This window comes from Sarcophilus harrisii, chromosome 1 (genome assembly GCF_902635505.1).
Source record: "Sarcophilus harrisii chromosome 1, mSarHar1.11, whole genome shotgun sequence".
NCBI classification, from domain to species: Eukaryota; Metazoa; Chordata; class Mammalia; order Dasyuromorphia; family Dasyuridae; genus Sarcophilus; species Sarcophilus harrisii.
In genome coordinates this window covers 169,804,044-169,828,077 of record NC_045426.1, presented here as the reverse complement: position 1 = coordinate 169,828,077, position 24,034 = coordinate 169,804,044, and the positions used below count along the sequence as shown (strand labels likewise).

The 24,034-nt window shown below is 38.7% G+C and overlaps 1 protein-coding gene across 1 annotated transcript in view; it reads right to left on the bottom strand.

Moving 5' to 3' along the window:
* The window catches only part of MRPS27 (mitochondrial ribosomal protein S27), a 120,910-nt gene that overhangs the window by 12,108 nt on the left and 84,768 nt on the right, over positions 1–24,034 (bottom strand). Inside the window, exons 5-8 of the mRNA XM_031966707.1 lie at positions 15,951–16,065; positions 9,343–9,421; positions 3,949–4,064; positions 2,122–2,224 (exon numbers count right to left, since the gene is read on the bottom strand). Of these exons, the coding sequence (XP_031822567.1) occupies positions 2,122–2,224; positions 3,949–4,064; positions 9,343–9,421; positions 15,951–16,065 (413 nt within the window). The remainder of the gene's footprint in view (positions 1–2,121; positions 2,225–3,948; positions 4,065–9,342; positions 9,422–15,950; positions 16,066–24,034) is intronic.

Sequence of the window (24,034 nt, the reverse complement as noted above, 5' to 3'; positions counted from 1 at the left end):
TATTTTCTTCTCCAGCTCATTTTACAGATGAGTAAACTGAGGTAAAAAGAATGAAATGACTTGCCTAAGGTCACACAGGAGGCATCTGAGGCCAGATTTGAATCCAGGAAGATGAGTCTCCAGGTGGGGCACTCTTGTGCTGAGTCCCATGTCAAGGCTAGAGTACTGATGACAAATCAGATGGGGCTGGCCCAATTCAGTGCTAATCGGACAGCTTTGTTTTATATTTTACCAAGAACATTTGAGAAAACTATAGGTACAAAGCTTATCAGGCTGTGGCTAAATTTAGACTTACCAGGTGTTTTGGCTGGACAGCAGTTACCGTGTCTCTCACTCTGAGGGAACAGCTTCTATTGCCATTGGCAAGCTTGTGTGATGCATGGCATGTCAGGAAATAGCTTTTGATCCAATACCCACTGGTGTCAAGAGATCAAGGATTTCGCCCCAAGACAACAAAACACATTTTCCATGACCCAGCAGCTTTCTGAATAATCTATACCATGTAAAAAGGTCTTAAATGCCAACTTGAGGGCAAACAGGAAAATCATTACCTGAATCAATACCACAGCCAGGGGAGGGGAGAGTTGGGGGTGAGGGCAACTAACCATGGAAAATCTGTTTTAAAAAAAAGCCCACTTTAAGCTCTGTTTTGACAGAATCTAAGTTTCTCTCTTTCCATCAGATTCCATCAGAATCAGGTACCAGATTATGCCACAACACATTTAATTCAGAAAGACCACCTTCAAAACAAGTCAAGCTGTAACACCTTGGATGTCTTTCTGAATGCTCCAATTAGCTCCAGGGAAAGCAAGAGGGCCTGGGGCCCAACGCACACATTTACTTCACTGTCTGTCTACTTGAGACCCCTCCTGGGGTTGGGCTAGAAGACCATGACTGCTTAGGATAAAGGTATTTGAAAAAGTTACCAAAAGCCACATTGGTGCAACTTGTATATAAACAATTTCATGGGGCAATGTCTTTTGTGAACTATGGGGTGAAGTGTGTGATTGTGAGTGAATAGGATGTTCTATTTACCTGTCTGTATTTCCTTGTGAGGAGCAGTTAGGTGGTACAGTGATAGAGTTATGGTCCTGAGGACTCATCTTCCTGAATTCAAATCTGGGCTCAGACATTTAGCCATGTGAGCCTGGCCTTTACTTTACTCTGTTTGCCTCAGTTTCCTCATCTATACAATGAGCTGGAGAAGGAAAGAGTAAATCCTTCCGGCTTCTTCACCAAGAAAACACCCAATGAGGTCATGAAGAGTCAGATATGACAGAAAAGATTGTACAATTTCTTAGCTTATCCCTAGTTCAGAGAAGGTAAAATTAGATGTAGTGCTAAATTTAGATTTAGAGAGTTAAAAAAATGGAATATATTTGTTAGTATGAAAAAATACAAACATGGGTTAATTCTGAATCTTTTAGAGCATGTCATGAAGTGCTGGGGCAGCTAGGTGGAACTGTGGATGGAGAACTGGACTTTGAGCCAAGGAAATAGGTTCCTAAAGAATCAAAACCAAATGAAAAAACAAATGAATAACAAGAACAATGTGAAATGTTAGGACAATTGGGGATTTTGGAATTCTTGATTGCAGTCACTCTCTTTTCATAGTTGGGTCAAGAAGCCTTAAAAAGTTGCAAGAAAAGGTTACAAAATAAGTTACTGATAAAGTCAGGACTAGAATTCAGTTCTCTTAGACCAATCTAGGGCCCATTTTACTATATTATAATTTCCTTACAGTTAAGTTGCTATGTATTTGCTGGTCTGGTATTAATCTCAAGAGCTCAGTGCGGGGGAAGAGGGAGATCACTTTTAAGCAAAATAAGAAAAGGTTCTTTCCTTTATCAGCTTGTCACACTGACTCTTTCTGAAGAATTTAGAGCTCCCTGAGCTTAGTATCATCTGCCACTGTGGGCTTAGTATTGCTATATTTTAAATAACCTCTATTAAACTCTATAAAGACCTCAGTCCTATCAATGATGTATTTCTATATCTGTGAGCAAGTGTTACTGGAATTTTATTGGAGAACTGAATTCAAATGAGATTGTTAGGTAACTAGTAGAATGGTGTCAACTACATATCAGTAAAGAAAAAACATAGGTTATGAACACAACTTACCCAGAAGTGCATAGCCATACAATTGGGAACTCAAGCATAGAGTATTCTCTTGTTTTAGGCCCAGCAGTAATAAGGATGCTCCAACATTTTTTTCTTCCTCCCACTGCAAAAAAGTCACAAGAATAAATGCTGTTTTCAAACAATGTTGACTTGAACAGCTGATAGCCTAGTGACACACACACAAACACACAGTGGTATAAAGAAGCAAACAACTGAATTCTTACACAATTCAGTAAGCATAAGAATGCCTCCTCTTAATAGCTTGTTAAAATAAATCTCACCACCAGATTACATTTAAGGGGATATGTACCTTTCAGAAACAAATATAAACAAATTAGGCAAACAGAAACATTTAGCAATAGTTTCCTTCATCCAAGAGTGCCAAATTATAATTGACTAAAACTGAAGCTACCAGATAGGGAAGGAAATGAAGCAAAAAATATAAACAGTATCTCTGTGTCTGCCATGGACTCCTAAGAGCAATAGCCAGGGGACTCATTGGAGACACTGTGACACAGGGGACATGATATCAGACTCCCAGGTTGGGAAAGGTAGGATGTGATTTGGTTGATGCTAAATCAGTTCATATATAAGAATCTGGGCTAACTGGGTGAATGGAAGAGCTAGGAAACAAAGCTAAAATTGTTCTGGGGCTATTCAGACATTAGGAATAAGGCAGAAGAAAGAATAGTGCTTCTAGCTAGAGCAAAAGAAGCAATGTTTCTAGTGCAAGAGTCCCAAACCCCTTTCACTATCCTTCTGCAACTCTGTCTCACTTTTATTGGGATGGAGCTCTTTCTAGCAATGCAGATAGTGACCTTTTTGTCCAAGCCTTACCTATTTCATGATTAACCTTGGCCCAAACCCCCTGCATTACCCAGAGGCCAAATTATTTGGGGATGAGTTAGCCATACATATGGCTAAGATGATTCTTTGGAGGAAACAGAATCCATCCTTGGTCCTCTAGCTACTCACATGATCTACCAGAATTCACATTTCACAGGCATAGCTTCTAAAAGCCTAAGGTTGCTTCTACACCAACACTACCATTCTGTAGATTTGCTTAATACTGGTGTCATTTCTCATACTTCCACAATATTTAAAGCAATTACTTCAAGAGGGAAAAGCACCCCAAGTATATGGACTTGGGAAAGATGTATAATTAAGTCTGCCTAACTCCTAGGCCATTTGGTTTTTGAAAACAGACTGTACCAAAAGATGAGAAGTTTAGTCTTTACTTATAAAATGAATGAGAAGTGAGTCTGGTGAGATTTTACTTTTAAAACTTAGCTATTAAATGACAGAATTTTTGCATTAGAACCTTGTTTTTCTTTTTCCTTTCCTTTCCTTGCTTTAAGTGCCAAAGTATGTTAGGAAAATAGAAGGGAAAAATAACAATGCAATTTGAAAAACTAAGACTTGCAACCAAATATCTAATTATTCAAGATTTTCCAAAACATTAATGACCCAGAGGTAATCTAAAATATCAACAACACTTTAACAAATGCTATTAACTGGTTATCTGCAACACCATGTCTTTTAAAGGATTCAGCCCAGTTTTCTAACTTTTGTAATCAATCTGTGTTAATTTTTCACAATGTATAGAAGTGACTAGTAAACTGTGATTCAATCCATTCCATTTCTTAAGGTATCCAGTTTCCTTTTACTGAAACCAGTTAACAAAAGAAATGTGTTTTTTCTTTCCATTTTAATCTTTAGGTGTTTTTAGCCAAACACAAATGGGTTTCAATGTCTGCCATTCTAACTCCCTCAGCATCCTCGGTTTGGCTTTTCTCAGGCTCCGAGGATTTAATGAGAAACACTTACGCTGAATTCTGACTTCTTTGCTAGACACTGGTACAAGACATAGAGGGAGAGCAGCTGAGTGGAGGGGGTGGCAAAGTCTTCCTGCAGCATGACCTGGAAAACCACTGCTAAAGCACCTGGAAAGGAAACCAAGTTGGGACAAAGATGAATCCAGTGGGCCCGTCAGTCAGCAAACACACCAACACTCACCGAGCACTTCCTACGTGCTACACAGTAAGTATACTGAGTGCTTGGGACCTACGCCCTCTCCCCGCCCCCAAAGCCCCAAGGAAACTTACCTTCTAATATCCGAGATATATATATTTATATTTGCTAAATCTAATTACAGTTAGGTGGCGTGGTGGAGAGAGTGCTGTATGTAAGTAAGAGTCAGAAGACCCGAGTTCAAATACGGCCTTGGACACTTACTACATGTGTGATCCTGAGCAACTCATTTAACTACTACTTGTCTCAGGTTCTTTATCTGTAAAACTGGGACAATAATCTTCCTGCCCAGGAGCCCAGGGGCAGCAGGGCCCCAGACCCAAGCCTTCTCTCCGGAGCAGCTGGCCTAGCCTCTGAACAGGGTGGTGGCCTCTACAGCGGCTTCTCAGGAGCTCCAGGCTAAGCCTGGAGGCTTAGCAAGAACATTGCTGACACCTTGGCCCTGCAACAAGGCTCAGAGCACACAGGGTTTTTATCACTGGAAATGACCCTAAAAAAGGATGTGTCTACATGGGCTGCTTCTCATTTGTAGCGGAAGCCTTATGTGTGCGCTGCTCCCCCTGCTGGACCGTGGGCTCTCCCAAGAAGACAGCTGTCTGTCTCCAGACCCCTCCAGGGTCTTTGTGTATCTGTTGTTGCTGTTTAGTCATTTTTCCATTGTGCTTGATCCTTCGCGACCCCATCTGGGGTTTTCTTGGTAGACACTGCAGTGGTTTGCCATGTCCTTCTCCAGCTCATTTTAGATATGAGGAAACAGGCAAACAGGGTAAAGCGATCTGCCCAGGACCACGCTGCTAGTTAAGTGTCTGAAGCCAAATCTGAACTCTGGTCTTCCTGACGCTAGGCCAGGCACTCTCTCTGCTGCACCACCTAGCTGTGTCTTATACACAGTAAGCATTTAATAAATGCACTTTCATTCATTCATTCATGTTATATAAATGTTATTATATAAACACAGCATTAGTATCAACTAAAAAAAAAAAAACTAAGTCAGAGAAAAGGGATCTATCTAGCTCAGAGATAACAGGTTTTTTGTCTACCTTATTGGAGCTCTACCTCTATTTACTACCAAACCGGATACCCTTCTTACTTCTGGAGGATGGAACGATGGCAAAGAAAATTTCAAACAACTTCTTTGAGGAAAGTTAACCTCTCTAGACTTAAGTTTCTTTACATGTAAAATTAGGGATTGGCCTGAATGGCCTCTAAGGTTCCTTAAAAATCAAATCAATGATCCTTAATTAGAAAATTTGTATTTGAAAAATAAGGAGAGGATAATTTTGTTTCAAGAGGTGAGGAAGAAGGGAGAAGCTCTTTTATAAAACTTATAAAACTGGGGGGGAAGTACCTAACATAAACAAGAGATGTTTGTTTCCACATAAATGCTGGTCACAGGAGACTGAACCTTGAACAATTTTATCTCACTTGGATATTCTACAACATAAATGGTGGCCAAGACACTCAAGTTCAAACAGTTCCCCTTTCAGTTACATGTTCTCCAGTTAGCAGATAGTAGTATTAACTTAAAATGTAATGCTTGCACCAAAGTTGATGAATGATGTCCAGTCACTGATGTGGTGGCTCAGGTTGTCAACTTTTTAAAAATAGGATCATAATTGTGCAAAGGCTAAATTTAATTGCAGCTATTTACAGTCAGCTCTTTGCAAATATTGTGGCTGCTTAGAACAAACATCTCCATGAGAAAGAGCTTTCTACAGTCTATTGTGCAAATAAGAAAAATGAGGGATGGTCAATGACCTCTTCATAGGTTTGGTTTTTGTTGTTGTTGTTCAGTTTTTTTCAGTTCTGTCTGGCTCTTCCTAATCTCAATTAGGGTATTCTTGGCAAAGATACTGGAGGGTTTTGCCATTTCCTTCTCTAGCTCATTTTACAGGTGAGGAAACTGAGGCAGATAAGGTGAAGTGACTTGCCCAGGGTCACACAGCTGGTAAGTGTCTGAAGCCAGATTTGAACTCAGGAAGGGAAGAACAGGCCCAGTACTCTTCATAGGTAAATCTATGACAAGATAGGGGCTGGGAGTGATATGGATATAATTATAAAATAAAGACAAGCTGGACATTCAATTTCCAAAAAATGTATAGTAAGAGGAAACTCATCTAATTTGTGGGTAATACTGTTTTTTTTGTTTGTTTATTTGTTTGTTTGTTTTTAGCAAAACCAAGATCATATTTTCAAAATTTTAGTTTGTTTCTTCTATATTCTGTTGGCTTAGGTTATTTTAATCAGCCTGGGCAATAGAATGAAGTTGTCTTGCCCTTGGCTTCCTTCAAGTCTTAGTTAAAGTGCCACCTTTTATAAGACCTACTTTCTGGCCATCTTCCTGTGTTAGTACCTGACCTTTGAGATGATGATCTCTAATTTATCCTACATTTATTTTACTTGTATATAGTTGTCTGCAAGCTGTCTCTCCCATTAAGACTGTGAGCTTCTTGGCAGCAGGGACTATTTTTGGCCTTTTTTTTCAAACCCCTCTTATAGCACAAAACTTGGCACATAGTAGGCACTCAATAAATGCTTCTTGATTTGACTTACTTCTTCTGAAACCTTGGCAAGACACTTTTTTGGGGCCTTAGCTTCCCCATCTACAAAATGAAAGGGTTAGACTAGATGACCCTCTGATATTTCTTTTAGCTTTAATTCCAAAGATTATGATTAAAGATTCAGCTGTATCATACATGTGCACATGTGTGTGTGCATTTCCTGTTCTTTTCCCACCCTCATCTTCGATTGCTATAGTGTGTGTGTGTGTGTGTGTGTGTGTGTGTGTGTGTGTGTGTGTGTTTAGGGGAAGGGAGGATGTCCAACTCCTCCCCTTTCCCTCACTGAGAAGTAATACTCCTGGTGATGTTGGGAGAAAGTGAGAAAATCTTTTTAGCACATTGGATGAACCTTTTGTGGCAAACTTATGGGATGACCGAGATAAGAGTTGTTTGGGATGGGCAAGCATGGATAATAGTTTGCAATCACTGGAAAGAATAGATGAAATCACAGAAGCATTGAGTATTTTAAAGTTTTCACATCACTTTACAAACATTATCTCATTCTAGCCTGACATCAACCCTATGGGGAAGGTATTACAGGTATGTTTATCTCCATTCTACAAACAAGAAACTGAGGTTTCAACAAATGAAATGATTTGCCTATCATCACCTAGGCAATATTAGGGTTGGGATTTAAATCATGTCTTCTAACCAGTTCCAGGCTCCATCACTACTATATGCTGATTATTGTAATTTCCTGAACATCAGTACTGTCATTTCCTTGCTAAACATTGTAATCTCCTGCTCATTGCTATTTGGCCTCCACTAAAGCCCTACCCTGATGCCTCACAAGAATGACACTTGGCTATGTTAGCAGAGTAGGTACTGCTCAAGGAAAGTGAAAGACCGTTTATATTTGAAAACAAACTCAGAGATAACTAAGTTTGGAGAAGTTAATGATGAGAGAATTGGGCTCTAAGTTTAGATTTTTTTGGGGGGATAATAGAAGATGTCTCTTGGTGTATGGAAAGACTGCCATTTTTGACATGCTAAAGGGTGTACCCACATGAAGTCATGGATCTTTCAAATACTAAAGTCAAGAATGACAGAGCTTTAATGTCTGGGGCAAACCCATTTTCGTCCTTTGGCTTTCCAAAAGGGCAGAGCAGGAACAGGCCTTGGGTTTAAGATTACTTTGTAATTTTATACTGATGGCATTTTAGAACCAAATTCAATTTCAAAGGAGGAAGAAATGGTAGAGAGCCAATACTAAGTTGTATATTGGTTTCAATGCCTTCATTTTACAAATCAGGGAACCAGGACCCAGAGACATGAAATAAACAACTTGCCAAATGCCTCACAATGAGTTAGGGCTAAGAATCTTAATTCTTGGATTCAGCATTGTTCCCACCATACCATGGTTGACTGCTGTTGCTGGTTCATATTTGACATACAATAACAGTTATGCATTTAAAAGAAAAGTAATTGTGACCACAGTGAGCCAAGCAAGAGTTTTTTAAAATACATGGTCCGTTAGCCTGAAAAACTGGGGTTGGAACCAAAGAAAAATGGTCTCAAGTTTCTAAAAGTGGTTTTACAGGAAAACAAGTTTTGATTAAATTCACCTTCCTGAACAAAGAGTCTGGTACAGAAAATGATGCTTGTGGTGTACTGGAAATGGATCTCAGCACAGTGCCTGGCACGCATTTGGCATTTAATGTCAGCTGATTGATCTGGGTTAGAGGCATGGCACTACCACTTTCTAGTCATGTGATCTTTTCTTTTTCTTTTTTTTGATGAAGCAATCAGGGTTAAGTGACTTGCCCAGGGTCACATAGCTAGCAGGGATCAAGTGTCTGAGGCCCTGACCATCTCAAATGCTATGCTAATCACTGCACCCCCTAGCCATGGGCCCTTGCTTCTGTTAGCTAATAGTCAAAGAGTCACTTAATTTCTCTGAGCCAGTTTCCCCCCTCGGTAACATAGAGAAGTTGTACTAGATGGCTTCTAGATAATAGCAATGGGACACATTTTATAGAGCTTTAAGGTTTGCAAAACACTTCTCATGCCAAGGCACCATAAATACATTACAAGCTAAATTCTTCACAGTCCAGAGGAGATAACATCACTGGTCTCAAGACAATCATTTCAATAGGATCATTTCTTGACATGTGTGATGGATATGGAGAATTAGAACTTGCTAGTCTTTAGATATGTAATCAGAACTTAGAGTTTGATCCTCACAACAGCCCTCGACAGTTTTATTATCCTCATTTTATTGATGAGGAAACTCTTAAGTAATTTGTCCAGAGTCATAGCTAAGATATATCTGGGTAAGACACAAACTCCTATCTTTCTGAATCCAGACTTGGAAATTCTACTCAATATTCCACCTAGCTAACACCTCTGATTTGTTGATCTTGAGCATATCCCAGGAATTAACCAATGTAAGCTTCAACTGTCTAATCAGCCAAATGGAAATATCTAGCCCTTTCTCAAGAAGACTATTCTGAGAGGCAAATGTAATAACACATGAAAATCATAAAATTATATACTGATATATGAGCACAAAACAATTTAGTTGAGAGTCCAAAAGAAAAAAAAAACAATCACTTCTTTGGTTTTAGGGTCTTAGGCCACATATTTCCTTATGCAGAGTACCTCCCCTAAGAAACTGTGAATTTCTTACCTTCATAATTTTCTTTCTTTATAAAATAATCCATGAGCAAATTAAATGTAAAGTTATCTGGGAAAATTCCATATTGTACCTGAAACAAAGGAACACAAAAAGACATGAAAGAAGAGAAAATAATCCACTTTAACTAAGGCTGAAATGCAAGCTAATTACACTGCACTCCAGAGAAATATGACCATTAACCTTTTGGAAGCGATTTCATTGAATCATTCCTTGGCTCTTGTGATAGGGTCTGGAAAAGCAGAGGTTGCAATTCTTTTACATTACATTACATAAACATGTAATCAGAGCTTATTGGTTAACGTTTGACAAAGACAGGAGTGATGAAAGGTATTGGACATGAAATATTTAAATGTGAAAAATAATGGTTAAGCTACTTCATAGATTTTTTTTTTTTTTAACAGCAAGCTGATTCAGGAATTCTTCTCATAAGCTATGCATTTTGATAAATACCGAATCAAAAGTCCATGGGCAGAAACAGATTTCAAGTGACATCAACATCAAAGCATTTGCAGGCTTCCAATCAGCCTGAAAAGATCCCTCCATCTCTTCAAATCACAAACAAAACAACCAAACCCAGGCAAAAAAGATTTTTAGTAACACTTCTTACCAAGGTCATGGGATACTGCATATAATAGCTGGCTTTACATAATAATAGCCTGACTTTTAGATTGAATCTTTGATTTGTCTTAAAATTATTATTTACTCAATAAGCCTTGTTTCAGTAGCTCTATTTCTTTTAAATGTTCTGTTAAATTGTAGCTGATATATTCCTTAAAACTCTCTGTTCCCTGACATTGTTCTGCTTTCTCCCATTTCTGTACTTTTGATCATACTACATTGTTCCCTTTCCTCCATGGCTTCTTAATAATGATGGTAATGATAATAATTATAATACTGATAATGATAACACCAGTTGATATTTATACATGGTGTCCCAAAAGTTTTAGGGCAATTTTTAAGTTTAAGAATTTCAAAAGTATAAAATTACAAACTTTAAAAAAAATGTTCAAAAGTTTATTTAATTTTTTGCACTTAGTTTTATAAATTTTGAATAAAAAACTTTAAATATTAATTTTGACAAGACAATTCTGTATTGCATGCACGACAAATTCCAGATGACATTTTCTCAGATTGGTGGATTGGTAGAAGAGGTCCTCTTGACTTGGCCACTTTAATTAGCTGATCTACTTCCAATAGGCTTTTTTCTTGAGCTGTCATGTTTCAAGGCTAGAATTATAAATTCAATCCTTTTAATAACTGAGTAGCAGTTGATACAAGTTTTTACACAGTTCCAAATGACTACATTGGTGCTGTCAAACTCAACTAGAAGCAGGAGCCACTAAGCCTACATAAGGATTTCTGTGGGCTGCATGCTGACTTAGAAAACCTCAAATTAATAGTGTCTATGTTTTCTTATATTTTTATTTATTTGGTCAAGTATTCTCAGTTACATTTTAATTGGGATCAGGCCTCACTTGGAAGCTGTGTAGTAGGATGTTTTTGATATCTCTGGACATCTCTGGTCCAGATTTATATAATCTCAATTTATCTACTATTCTTTGTATTTAGCACATTCTCCTTTGTTTTGTTACTGTTTAGTCATCTATAGTTGTGTCTAACTCTTCCTGACTCCATTTAGGGTTTTCTTGGCATAGATAATGGAATGGCCTGCCATTTTCTTCTCCAGCTCATTTTACAGAAGAAACTGAGGCAAACGGGGTAAGTGACTTGTCCAGGGTCACATGGCTTGCCAGATTTGAATTCAGGGAAATGAGTCTTTCTGACTCCAGGCCAGGTGCTCTAGCCCTTGTGCCATGTAGGTGTTTTGTACCATAATAAGTGATAATCAGTATGTCTCAAAAGTCTTAGAGAAGTTTTAAGTTTTACCTGAAAAGACTTTTGGGACACCCTGTAAATGCCTCATTTTCTCTCCCCCCTCCCCCTTAGATTACCAGATCCCTCAGGGCACAGTGTGCATGGTAGCTACTAAGTCTCTGCCTATACAGAACCTAGAATGATAAATAAATAAAAAAGTGCTGAATAAATTAAATTATAAATGTCCATTCATATCACTGCACAGTCCCAGGGCCAAAGAAGAAATCAGATGAGAATCACAGAATTTTAGAGTGGGCAGATTTATTAAGAGTCCATCTAATCCCAACCAAGCCCTCATTTTATAAAAGAAAGGACCCAGAGGGATTAAAGTGACTCATCCAATGTTACACACTCAAGGCTTGTCCCCTGTGGGACTTCTGACTCCTGGTACAATGCTCTTTCCTGGGATGAAAATCCTAAGACAAATTTACTATCCTTTATACCTGCAAGGCCACTCATTGCAGTCACCAGTCACCTTGACTTTTGTCTCTGGAAGACAGAGTGAGACTGATGACTTGTGCAGCTCTGCTTCACTTAAATCCAATTCATGCAAGAGTCAAGACACCACCATGAAGTGAAAACAAAGGAGGAACAAGCACAGAACAGGACAGCTAGGCCTAAAGTTACCTCCTATTCAAAATAAAGGAGGGGGGGCCAAGTAATTCCCCTGGAGCTAGGAACCTGCAGCCAGCCTCCCTACACCTTGGCAACATGAGCCAAAGACGGGCTGCTGCAGGCTTCCTCCTCCTTTCTCCCAGAATGCCAGCAAGCTTCTGGAGGACAGGAGGGCCGCCTTTTGCCTCTGCCTCCCTAGGGCCCAGCACAGTGCCTTGTACCCATCAGGCACCTAAAACCCAATGATGTCAAGAGTAGGTGCCTCTGAGCCTTAGCTGCATAAGCGGGGCCAAAGGCCTCCCTGCTTTGGTGTTTGCCCCCTGACTCCTGATGCAGCATCTGCCCTTTTGACCCAAACAAATCCTTTTGTCCCTGGACTGCCCGGGTTCTTCTATATGACCTGTAGTGCCCTGGACCAGCCTTCGTACCTCTGCCCCTGTCAAATATCTCTAAACCCCTGCCCTAGGGTCACTGCCAACACATTTTTATTATTCCCAAGATAGTCCTTCCCTCAACTTGATCTAAGCAAGGCAGGGAGAGAGAAAAACCTCTTTTATTTCTGATTTTCTTTTCACTAGCATTTTTTGGGGGGGAAGTGACTCAGTTTATTTGGCCATAAGCAGGCAATTAGTTCTCTTGGTCTTATATACAAGACGTGGGTAAATGCCAAGTTATGGGAAGAAATCATTGTAGATGAGATCAGAACAAATCCTGTAGGTCCAGAAAGAGAGAAGTAAGGCTGATTAAGGTAGAACATGTTTTGGTCTCCTGCACAGGCAGAATTTGTGAACCACTATGGTTTATAATTTGGATAGGAAAAGGCTTTTTACTCTTTATGTGTCATGGCCAGGAGGATGGCATTTTCTTGCTTGGGAGAACTGATGATCCCGGTTTGCAAGCTTGACTTACAACCTCCAATATATGAATAATGCTGCAGCCTCTGACTCTCTCAAAATGGCTGACATCATCCTTCTTGTACCAAATTTATCATAGCAGGAAGAGAGTATCTCTTCTCATTCCTCTCACCCCTCCAAATAGGAGGTGATGGTTATTAGGCCCTCACTTTCCACTTCTAGTATTGAGATAAGCCCTTCTGGAGTGGCCGGAGGCAGGCAGAGATGCTGCTCGAGCAAGATGGAGAACTCTCGCCGTTTGTCCTTTGTTCTCCAAGAGGGTCCTGACAACAGAGAGTGACGCCATGACAAGGGAGCTGGACATAAGTAAGAGAAGACTGCGTAAAGTCACCATCCTGTCTGTCTCCTGCAGAGCTCTGGGTCCAGTGGCAAGTGCCAGGGGAGCAGCAAAAGAGAATTTGGTGTTAAAAGACCTGGGTTAAATCTTTTAACTAAGTGGCCCTGGAAAAATCTTTTCACCCCTGAATCTAAATTTCTTATCTATAAAATGAAGAAGTTAGAATAAACAGCCTTTGAGGTACTTTTCAGCTCTAAATTCATGATCCTAAGTTAGCTGTGATAGAGAGGGTGGGACATTATTTTTCTTGAAGCCTAATGCCAAAGGATGAGGTGATATTGCACAGTGGCCAGAGTCAGGAAAGACTGGCTTCAAAGACCACTTTGGGCAGAGACTGGCTGGATGATTGTGTCCTGGCAAGAAAACAGCCACTGGGTGACTCTAAAAGTCACTTTTATTTGTTGATTTATACTGGTAGAGGGAGTACCTTCACTGGGAGAAAAGCTATCTCTATCAATGAAATCACAGGTTTGAACCAAAAAAAAAATCAAAAAGGTGAGTCAGTGAAGGGATCAGGGATCAGAGACCAGGAAATGGAACCAAATGGTCAACAAGCATTTATTTCTGGGGACATCCCCTCACCCAGGACCACCATCAGGGAAAAGACCTCAGCAGGGTTTCATGTTGGCCTTGCCTCAACTCTTTTCTTCTTTTCACCCATTGCCTGTCCTGAGTGAGCACCTTCTTCCACTCCTGCTCCAGCATCCTGTTCTGTGTGTTCCTTTGGATAATGCATTTGCATCCTCAGCACTTAGTATAGTACCTGGCAGATAATAAGCTCTTAATAAATTCCTCTCTTCTCTTCTCTTCTCTTCTCTATCTCCGTCTCTGTCTGTCTGTCTGTCTGTCTGTCTCTCTCTCATTCATTAGGATACAAAGACAAAAATGAAATAGTCCCTGCCCTCAAAAAGCTTATTTTACCTGTACTTATACCTATAAGTACAGACAGAATACTTGCAGATTAAACACAAAGAAATGGGGTTGAAGAGTGAGGCACTAACCCTGGTTGGATTTCAGAAAAATCCTTGGTAGGAGGTGGTCTTTGAACTGAGCTTTGAAAGAAGGCATTCCAGACAGGCAGGCCAGCCTGTGCAGAGGGACAGAGACAGAAAATGGACTGTCATGTGTGAGGGGGGCCAATCAGGCAGGTTTGGCTAGACTGCAGACCATATAAAATCTGTGTAAAAAGCCTGGAAAATCAGTCTGAAGTCAGGAAATCAAAGACTTTAAATGTCAAATGGGAGAATTTGTAGCTAAAGAAGGGTAGTTGATAATTAGCTTGATGCATGTTTGGGAAGCACTGAACCTGGAATCAGCAAGAACTGAATTCAAATCTTACCTCAGACACTAACAGTGTGACCCAGGTTAAACAGCATCTATGTTCCAGGATAATTGGAAATGAGATAATATTTGATAATATTCATAAAGCACTTAACACAGTGCCTGGTAAATAATACTTGTCTACTTCTTTCTTTCCTCCTTTCCTTCCTTGCAAATAAAGATACAAAAATGTTTCTAAAGGACTTGCTGGACAGGACAATCATAAAACCTTTTTACAGATATAGAAACCAAAAAGACTAGAGAAGTTAAGTTGTCCAGCCAAGGTCATGCAGGGCAATAACTGGATGCTGGGTAACCTGATTACTCCAATTTTGTTTTCACTCCACTCCACTGGCGGTTGTGTTCTGGCAAGAAAACAGGCATATTGTTCTCTCTCCACCTTGTCTGGCTGAGCACAGAGTTATGCTTGGGATCCCTATAGGTATTTCAGAGCACACACCCGTGAACATCTTGCAAAAGTAACTCTCTGCTTCAGTGTGGAGTGGAAACTTAATACTTATAATATTAACTCGTATTCCAAGATCTTACTTATTTGGGACTCTTGTTTCATATCATGAGGATGATGGAAACTCAACCATGGGTGACTATAACAATTGGAAGCTATGCTGGGCTCTATTCATAGTGACCTGGATTAGTTTTAAGTTGGCAGACAAAGTAATGAGGAATCTGGGATAGACCTGCATCTGAAATGTCCTGTAACAGCTTTTATACTCTGAGCATCACATGGTTCCAGCAGGAATGGGTATTTCTTTTTCCCCCAAGTTCTTTCACTGAGAGAGTCAAGCAAAAAACCAATACCTTAGGATTCACCCATTAATTCCACAGGTATTTAATAAGTGTGCACCACATGCCAGACACTGTGCCCAGTGTGAAAGATTTTTGCTTTGGTAACCTCAGTACTTAACATATGACAGGTGGATGGATGGATGGATGGATGAAAGATGAAAGACAAAAATGAAGCCATCTCTGCTCACCAAACTGTTAATTCTATTGCAGGAAAATAACATCCACTCACAGAAAATTAAATAGAAAATTAATACAAAGAATATATTTAATATACATTATTATTTTTACATATATATAATATTAGATTAAATTAGAATTAAATAGAAAATATATACAAAGCAATTTCTTGAGGGAGGGCTTAATTGAGAGGATTGGGTGAAGAATCTTATTTGAGGTAATGCTTGAATTGATCTGAGAAAGAAGCCAGGCTGGATTCTATAAGGCAAAGGAGTGGGAACACAATCTAGGAGTGGAGATGAGAGTTGGAATACTGTTACTACAGAAAAGCTAATAAGCTAGCATATGGCTATTGAAGTTTTTCAATAGTTCTGATGGGATTTTCCATGTGTTCACTGGTTTATTTCTGTAACATGCTTAGGGAAAGGAGAGTTATAATGGCTTAAACTCATATTTTAAATCTCTATCACAAAACATTTGTAGGTGGACAGGTATGCACAGCAGCAAAAATCCTAAATCATCTACGTCAGCTGCAGCTGCTCAGAGACACTCACCTTATTGACAAGAGTATACAAGGCTTTGTCTTCTGCACCATATTTGAGACACTGTCTAATCCAGCTGTGCATGGTCCAATCTCTCAGGTACCAACAATTGGGACTATGACGAAACCTAAAGCATATAGGAATAGAGAAATGAGTGCAAACTATTAATTACTAGTGTCATAAGATTCCTCCTTTTCCCCCCAAGTCAACAAAATGGAAAAATAAAAAATAAAACTCAACTAAATCTCAGGTTGGCATAAATATACTCTAGTTTGGTCAGTATGGTACCCTTAAAAGAGAAAAAATAAAAAGCCACAAATATCCTAGGCAGATTATACTCTATATGGCACTGCTAACATCTTGTTTTAATATGAGTTTTATGTAAAATGTTCCCGTAATATGGAGAGTCTCTTGTAAATACATATGTATATTTAAAGCAGAAGGATTTTTAAGTCCCCATTTTGCAAGTTGAAAATAAAACACCCAGAACAAGATGGAAAATGAAATAGCACTGCAACTCTAAAAGGAAATCAACTTTGAGTGACATTGACATTTTCTTCAAGTCTGAGAAGAATGCTTGGCTATTTTCTTGCTAAAGCAAAAGAACACACCAAAGAGGAAAAATCAATCAACATGCATTTCTGTGCCAGGAATTATGCTCGAGTCTTGGAGACAATAAGGAACAAAGCCAAGTCAGTCCTTGCTCTCAAGTTCACATTCTAAGGCAGGAGAAAACACAGATAAGGGAAAGGTCTCCTGGAGGAGGAGGAGGAGGAGGCACTTGAACTGGGTCTTAAAAGAAGCCAGGAATCCTAAGAGTTGGAAGTGAGGAGGGGAGACCTAGTTCAAAGACACAGAGATGGGAGTTGGAGAATATGAGCAACAGCATGGCTGGATCATAGAATAGATGGAGGAACTAGTGGGTTAAAACTAGAATGCTAAGTGTGAAGCCAAGTAATGAAGAGTTAAAACAAATATAAAAAGTTGGCAAAATGTTTCCCTTTTTAACTTTCACTCTCTTTCATTTGAGTCAATCTAAGAAACATTTATTACGTACTTACTGGAAGCAGGGTTAATGGCAGTGTAGGGAGAGGGCAAATGGGACCCAAACAAAGAAATAAGATACTGTTTACTGGATACTCTCGTGGAACTTATATTCTAGTAGGAAGGTATAAAACATACAAATAACTAGAATATAAAATAACATGAGCTAAATTCACAGATGAGTTAATAAAGTAATATGTGTAGTCAGAGGGAGATAAGTAGCACTACACATGCATCCCCTCACCTGGGTGCCCCAGCCACATATTCTGCCCAAATGTAGATGCTCCATGTACTATTATTCCTTTCCAGGTACTTTCTTTCCACTTCAGAATGTGTATATGTGGGTGAGTAAACTCAAGGTTTATAGAGGGAATATCTTGTTACTGCATTGTTGTTCAATTAAAGTACCTTATATCTTTGGCATCTTCCTCCACTCTCCACCCCCAAAACAATACATAAAAGAATGGGTGAGAATTCAATAGGTGGATTTGGGGTGGTAAGGGCATTTCATTCTTCGGTTTGGGTGAGGTAAAAAAACAGGAGGCACATATGGCATCAAACAGGGAGCCCAGTTTGAGAAGGAGCATGGTGTAGTAGAAAGACCTTTGTCTTCAAGTCAAAAAGAGATTTTTGAATTTAAGACTGGTGCATTATGTGACTATTTCCCTAGTAACTACAACTCATTAAATTTTTTAATCTCATCTTCCCCATCTCTTAAAGGGGCATAAAAATGTCTCTAGTAGTGATCCATCCAAATTGTACTCCTCCCCGGGGCAGCTAGGTGGTGCAGCAGATAGAGCACCAGCCTTGAAGTCAGGAGGACTTGAGCTCAAGTCTGGCTTCAGACATTCAACACTTCCTAACTGTGTGATCCTGGCAAATCACTTAACCCCAACTGCCTCGGAAAAAAAAAAAAAAAAAGTTTTTCCTAGCTTGATATTCCCTTCACTCTTACACATTACACTGGCCATCTGTAGACTTAGAATTCTTATTTTGGAATACCTAACTCCCTACAGGGCTCAGCCTTGTTTGATGTTTGTGACCAAACATCCTGAATCAACTATCTACAGGTATAAGAATGGAACCTTCTCTTCCCTTGACCAAATCAATTAGAGATTATAAGCCTTTGAAGAAGAAGCTCACAGTCCATTTTAGAGACTGATTGCTGTGGGTTTTAGAATTTTTCCTTGTCTGCTCTGTTAGGGTTAGATGTAATTCCTGATGAGTTTCAGAAAAATTCATTTACAAATCACTCTCCCCAAACCTCCCACCTCCTCCTTATCCTTAATTACTCCTTAACCATGTGCTTAGGCAGAAGATTCTTCATACTTCAATCAGCAACTATAAAAAAGCTTCCTATCCAAATTGAAAACCTCTGAAGGATCCAATAGTCAAATATTCTCTCCCCTTCTCCCTACAAGCAGGCTTTTATTATAGTTTTCACTGAATTCCCCAGACCAGACTTGGATGGATGGAAGGATAGATGAAAGACAAAAGATAAAAATGAAGCTGTCCCTGATCTCTAAGCTACCCATTTTCAGATGAGGACACTAATAACTTAATGAAATGCAATACTTTGCACAAGATCACACTTCTAGGTAGTGGTAGGGTTGGCATTCAAACTCAGGTCTTCCTGTATAAAATCCACTACACCATGCCATCTCTCCCCTACTAGGCCACCTCTCATTGCTGTGGAATGCTGGAACCATGGAAAATTCTGCTGATCACTGGAAAATCATTTACCTTTTCAAGCCAGGAATGAGACAGAGCCAAAGAAAGTATTTATTCTTAAATTTTAGGCCAAATAGACTGAACTCTTTGTTCTCATCTACACAGACCGAGAGGCTCACAGCTTATGCTGAAAGAAATCATTGAGGACCCCTACTGAAGCTCTAATAACTATTAGTTCATCATGATTTTTAATGATTATAAGGAGTTAAAAAAAATTACATTCATCTAGTAATACATATTTAGTCAATCTCCCAAAAATAAATATAAGAAAAAGCAATACTTGAATCATACTTTGAATAAAGTCACATAGGAATGTATATTCTAATAGAAGGGCTCTTTAATATGCCTCAAACTAAGTAATGTTCATTACTTATTTACGAGCTACAGAGTTCACTTGTGCAAACCCAAGAATGCTACGAAGGTATCCTCATCCCGTTTTGCTCAAATTCCATGACCAAACCAAGCATGGGTGGCAGCATAGTATGGAAAGAATTTCCTCCCATATGTTTTTAGAGCATATGTATAGTTTGTAATCTCTCCTCCTGCCTAACCTAAGGAGGAGCATCTACTTTGTTATAGTCAGTGGAGATGCCCCATACTTCACCCAATTTGTGACCCTCCCCTCTACTAATATGTCATTTTTGGCCTTCAAGGGAAAGCTCTGTCAGCCAATGAGATTCTGTTTTTACCATGCTTCTTTTGCATATTTGGGTACTAAATTCTATAAATACAAGGTCCCCTTTTTACTTCATGAGGAAAATTTAAGGTTCACTTCATTAGAGTGACTATGGACCCAATTAATAAAGTGCCACTGACTCTGTAGTTTGGACAATATCAATCTTCATATTTTATAGATATGCTGGAAGGGTGCCTCAATTTCCCATGCCACCAACTGTTTGTCTAGACAGAAGCTTTATTTCCAGGAGGTAGAGCCCTTTGTCTATTTCCAAAGGGTTAAAAAGAATATATATATGACTATATAAACCGTACATATAAGCTACAAATAAGTGATTTCAAAATAATTTCAGCAATGTTTTGTCTCGAGTACCGAAGATATTATAACTTGCCAGACTGTAGAAAATAACACATTTTATGTCATATCTATCTTTCAGAAGGAGGAAGGGTGAACAGAATGGCTAGGAGACATTTAAAATTTCCAGAGTAATTTCTTTCAACCAAACTCAAACTTCATAGAAAATTTAACATATAAGATAACATATAAGGGCCAATATCAAAGATCAATTTCAAGGAACTTAATATGGACAAATTATGTTTTTTATATGTAAATGTATGCCATATGTTTAAGATTAAGCAATTAGGAAGTTCAAAAGAAAGATTGGGGCAATGTTGAATATGATCTGATTCTAAAAAGCAAAACTGCTTAGAAAAAAGTGAAAATAATAATTATGTTATTACAAATCAGGTGCAGAGGAAGAAGAGACATAGAGGCATTAAAAGGGGGAGGAGAGCTCATAATTCTGAAAACCTACTCATACTGGGAATGGGTTAAATAGATAGGGGGAATAATAAGTAATAGCAAGGCAAGTTAAGGAGCAGAATTTATGCAGTAGATTTAGAGTTAGCAGGAAAGAATGAGATATACACAGATAGTACAACAAGGATCAGAAAAAGAATTTATTAGGGAAAAAAAAAGTATGGCTAGTAATCATCGATTTAGACAAAGTCAAACTTTAAGATTCAATCAAGAAAGAAATCTACATTATATATTAGCCACACTAATATTGTTTTAGAAGCATGTTTACATATGGGTAAATGTGTATGTGTGTGTCTGAATATATAGAGATATGTATATATAATAGAAGTCCGTGGATGGGTGTGAATGTGTATGTATATGTGGACATAAGTGTATATATCTATATATGTTTATAACATATATAAGGTGCTTAACTATGGCCTGAGGAAGGTGGAATGGGGAGATGAAAGGGGGAAAAAAAAAGTAAAAAAAAAAAATGTGCAGCAGAGTACAAAAGAATAACCTACAAAGAAGCAAGGCACTCATGAATATAATTTCTTCTACTATTTTCTTGAACTAGCAATTTTTCTTGAACTAGTAATTTATTGTTCTATATTTTGAATCCTCTCTGATGTTCTGTTGGAAACATGACAATTTTTTACTTTGTTTTCCTTTTAAAAAACAAAAAATATTAAATAAATAAAAATTTCAAAGAAGCATGCTTACTAGATTCATCTACTTTTTTGAAAGCTGCTTCCATGTGGCTAATGGTTCACAAAAGCAACAAAATCAAACTGAAACTTTTTAAGGAAGGCCAGTCCTACACAACCAGATGGTTGAAATTGCTAGCCTTCTCCATCCCTAGTCATAATCCTGGAGATAAGACTCTACTTGGATTTTACAGTCTTGGCAATAATATTTCTTGTAACTATTACTCAATTCTCAAAGTTAACAATTTATGTCTGACAGTGTAAGGGAAGAGAAAGGGGAGTAAGTGGCTAAAAAACATTTTAAAACAGCATTAAAAAAAAAAAACCCAATGGCAATGAGGGCAACTAGGTGGTGAAGTGGATAGAGCACTGGCCCTAGAGTCAGGAGAACCTGAGTTTAAGCCTGGCCTCAGACACTTAACATGTCCTAGCTGTATAACCCTTATGGCAAGTCACTTAACCCTGATTGCCTCCTAAAACTCAAAAACCTCAAAACCCTAATGAAAATGGAGTGTTAAAAGAACCCTGGATTTGAAATGAATCAAGAAGGCTGGATTCAGATTTTGGTTCTGCTAGCTACTCCCTTACTATTATGTGATCTTGGATAATGTAATTAAGTTCTCTGCACTTGAATATTCTTGTCTGTAAAAGGAGATAGCTGAATTAAAATGATGTCACTTTCCACCTGAAAGACTGAAATGTAAGGCCATCGGACAGAGTTATCCAATTGAAGTTCACTAAGATAAGCTGCAGAACCAAGAAATTGCTTAAAGGGAAGAAGGAATAAAAGAGAAAGCAAATATAAAAAAGATTATTTATTTTAGCACAGTAAAAAAAAGCTCAACATAGGATCTCCATCTCAATCAAACTTCAGCCTAGCCAGAGTCAAAAGAAGCAAATAGCTTTCTGCCACGCATTTGGTCATGTCTTCCGGGTTTGCCTGTCACCTTCAGCTTTAAAAATAAAAGCTTCTCAATGCTGAGCAGTGCTAATGTGTTGCAGATGCCAGCAGCCCGGAGGCCCAGTAGCCCCACTAGTTAGTTGCAGGATTAGCTTGGCTCTTCCATATGAATGAGCAAGCTTTCCAGAACATTTATCAGATTATTAGAGTCACCAACCTTATTTTTTTTAAAGCCTCTCCAACTCTTGCACCTTCCTCCTGAGGGAATCCTGCATCGAATGGCAATATAGACTGAGAAGTCCGAGCTGAGTAGATGATGGGGGTGAAAGGAAGGGGAGCAGTAGGAAGAAAGGGAAGATGCTAAGGAGATGCCACTGGCTGTCACGTCCAGACTGTTGCCATGCATCCTACCAACCAAACCTGAACTGTGGAATTTAGTGCAGATAAGAACAAAAGTCGCCTCAAAGGAGAAATAAATAGCTACAAAGTGATAATGAGTATATTTATATATCAGAATATAACACTCAATTCCCCAAGCAAATCCTGGACATTCCTTTTTCCATTTCAAAAGGACTCATTCCTCCCCTCCATAATATTCTTGAGTACCATGTTTGTATCATCAATCTCAAACAGCACTGGCCCAATTATATTTTGATAAAATAATGCTCTAGATGCTTTTACAAAGTTATTTAGGAAGGCTGCAGTCTCATAATGGATTCTAAAGGCAAGACTTTTATCACACTTCAAAAAAAAGTGCTCTTGACTAAAGATAATTCTTTACTGGAGAATTATAAAATCACAGAATTCAGGAGCAGGATGGACTTGAAAGTCATCAAGGCCAGTTTCCCATTCCACAATCCAACCTTTTACACCATTTCTACATTTTCTGAACAACAACAGTATTCAATTAGGAAAATTATAAAATCTTCAAAGCTCAAATTAATTAATATTCCCCTAAAGTGCAAAACAAGGGATAGAGGTATGGACTATAGGAAAATCTTGAGGATTCTATTATTCTTTTTCTTTCTGCCATATTTTTGACCACTTTCTCTTAAAAAAATTACACTTTAAATTTACACTTACTTTTAAGAGATGTGTGGCAAATGGGAAAAGAGAATGAGGGATAACAGAGAATCTAAGAGGACATTGACACTCTCTAAGGGAGAAAAGTTGTTACCAGGATGAGCAGATCCATTTCCAGAGGACTGATTGAGGAAAGCACAGACAAGAATGTCACAGGTTGGGAGATGGAGGGATTGTGAGCAACATTAAAGGGGTTGGATTCCATACCCGGAGGGACTAAAAAAAAGGGGGATGGAAAATAAGATAAATGATAGATAAATAAAAGATAAAGGAGTGGAAATTATTCAGTTCAGAAGAGCAAAGTTATTTCCAAATCAAACTCAACAAAACCCAGAGGGTTGTTTTTTGATATTGTGTTGGCAAGGAGAAATAGCAAAAGAAATCTAGCTGCTCTGTACCAAGTTGGCAGTCAGTGGAACTGAGAAGAGGCGGTTTCTTATTTTCTTTCTAAGACAGCTTTACTGCCACTGAGGCATTCAGATCAAGACTAAGGACAAAAAAAAAAAAAAAAAAAAAAAAAAAAGACTACTAAGGACAGAGTTAACTTCAAACCCATTTATGGTCTAGGATTTCTCCTGGGATGTCCCTAAGAACAGGAAAGAGCAGAATAGAGACTAGGCAACATTTATACAGATAGTGCTTTAAGGTTTGCAGTACTATTGAGGAAAGTCAAGTTCAGTCACTTGCCTATGGTCACAAAATGTCTGAGACAGGATTGAAGGCCATCACTCTCTCCACTCTACTACCTAGCTGCCTAGAGTCACAGTAATGATGCAGTCTCCAATACTCAATCCTAATTCCTAAAAATTGGGTGTAGAGCATCTTTAGAAGTATCCTATCCCCATGCCTTCCCCAAGTTCAACTACCCTTCATCCTGGCCTGAAGTTACTTGGGAGTGTCCTAGAAGACTTTAAGCCCATTCCAGGGCCTAAGACGTGATTGGCACGATGGAGAGGAAATGAAAATTAGCATCTGATTCTTTGACAAAGAAAAAACAGTATTTTGTGAGAAAAAACAAAGGTTAAATCCAAAGAACTCGGCAGAAAAGCTCATAAATTCAGGTCTCTGAAGAAGACTATGTGATCCTTCTTTCCCTGGATAATGATGCTGGGTGCCTTGCATGGGCATGGGGTTAAATGAAACATCCTTCTTA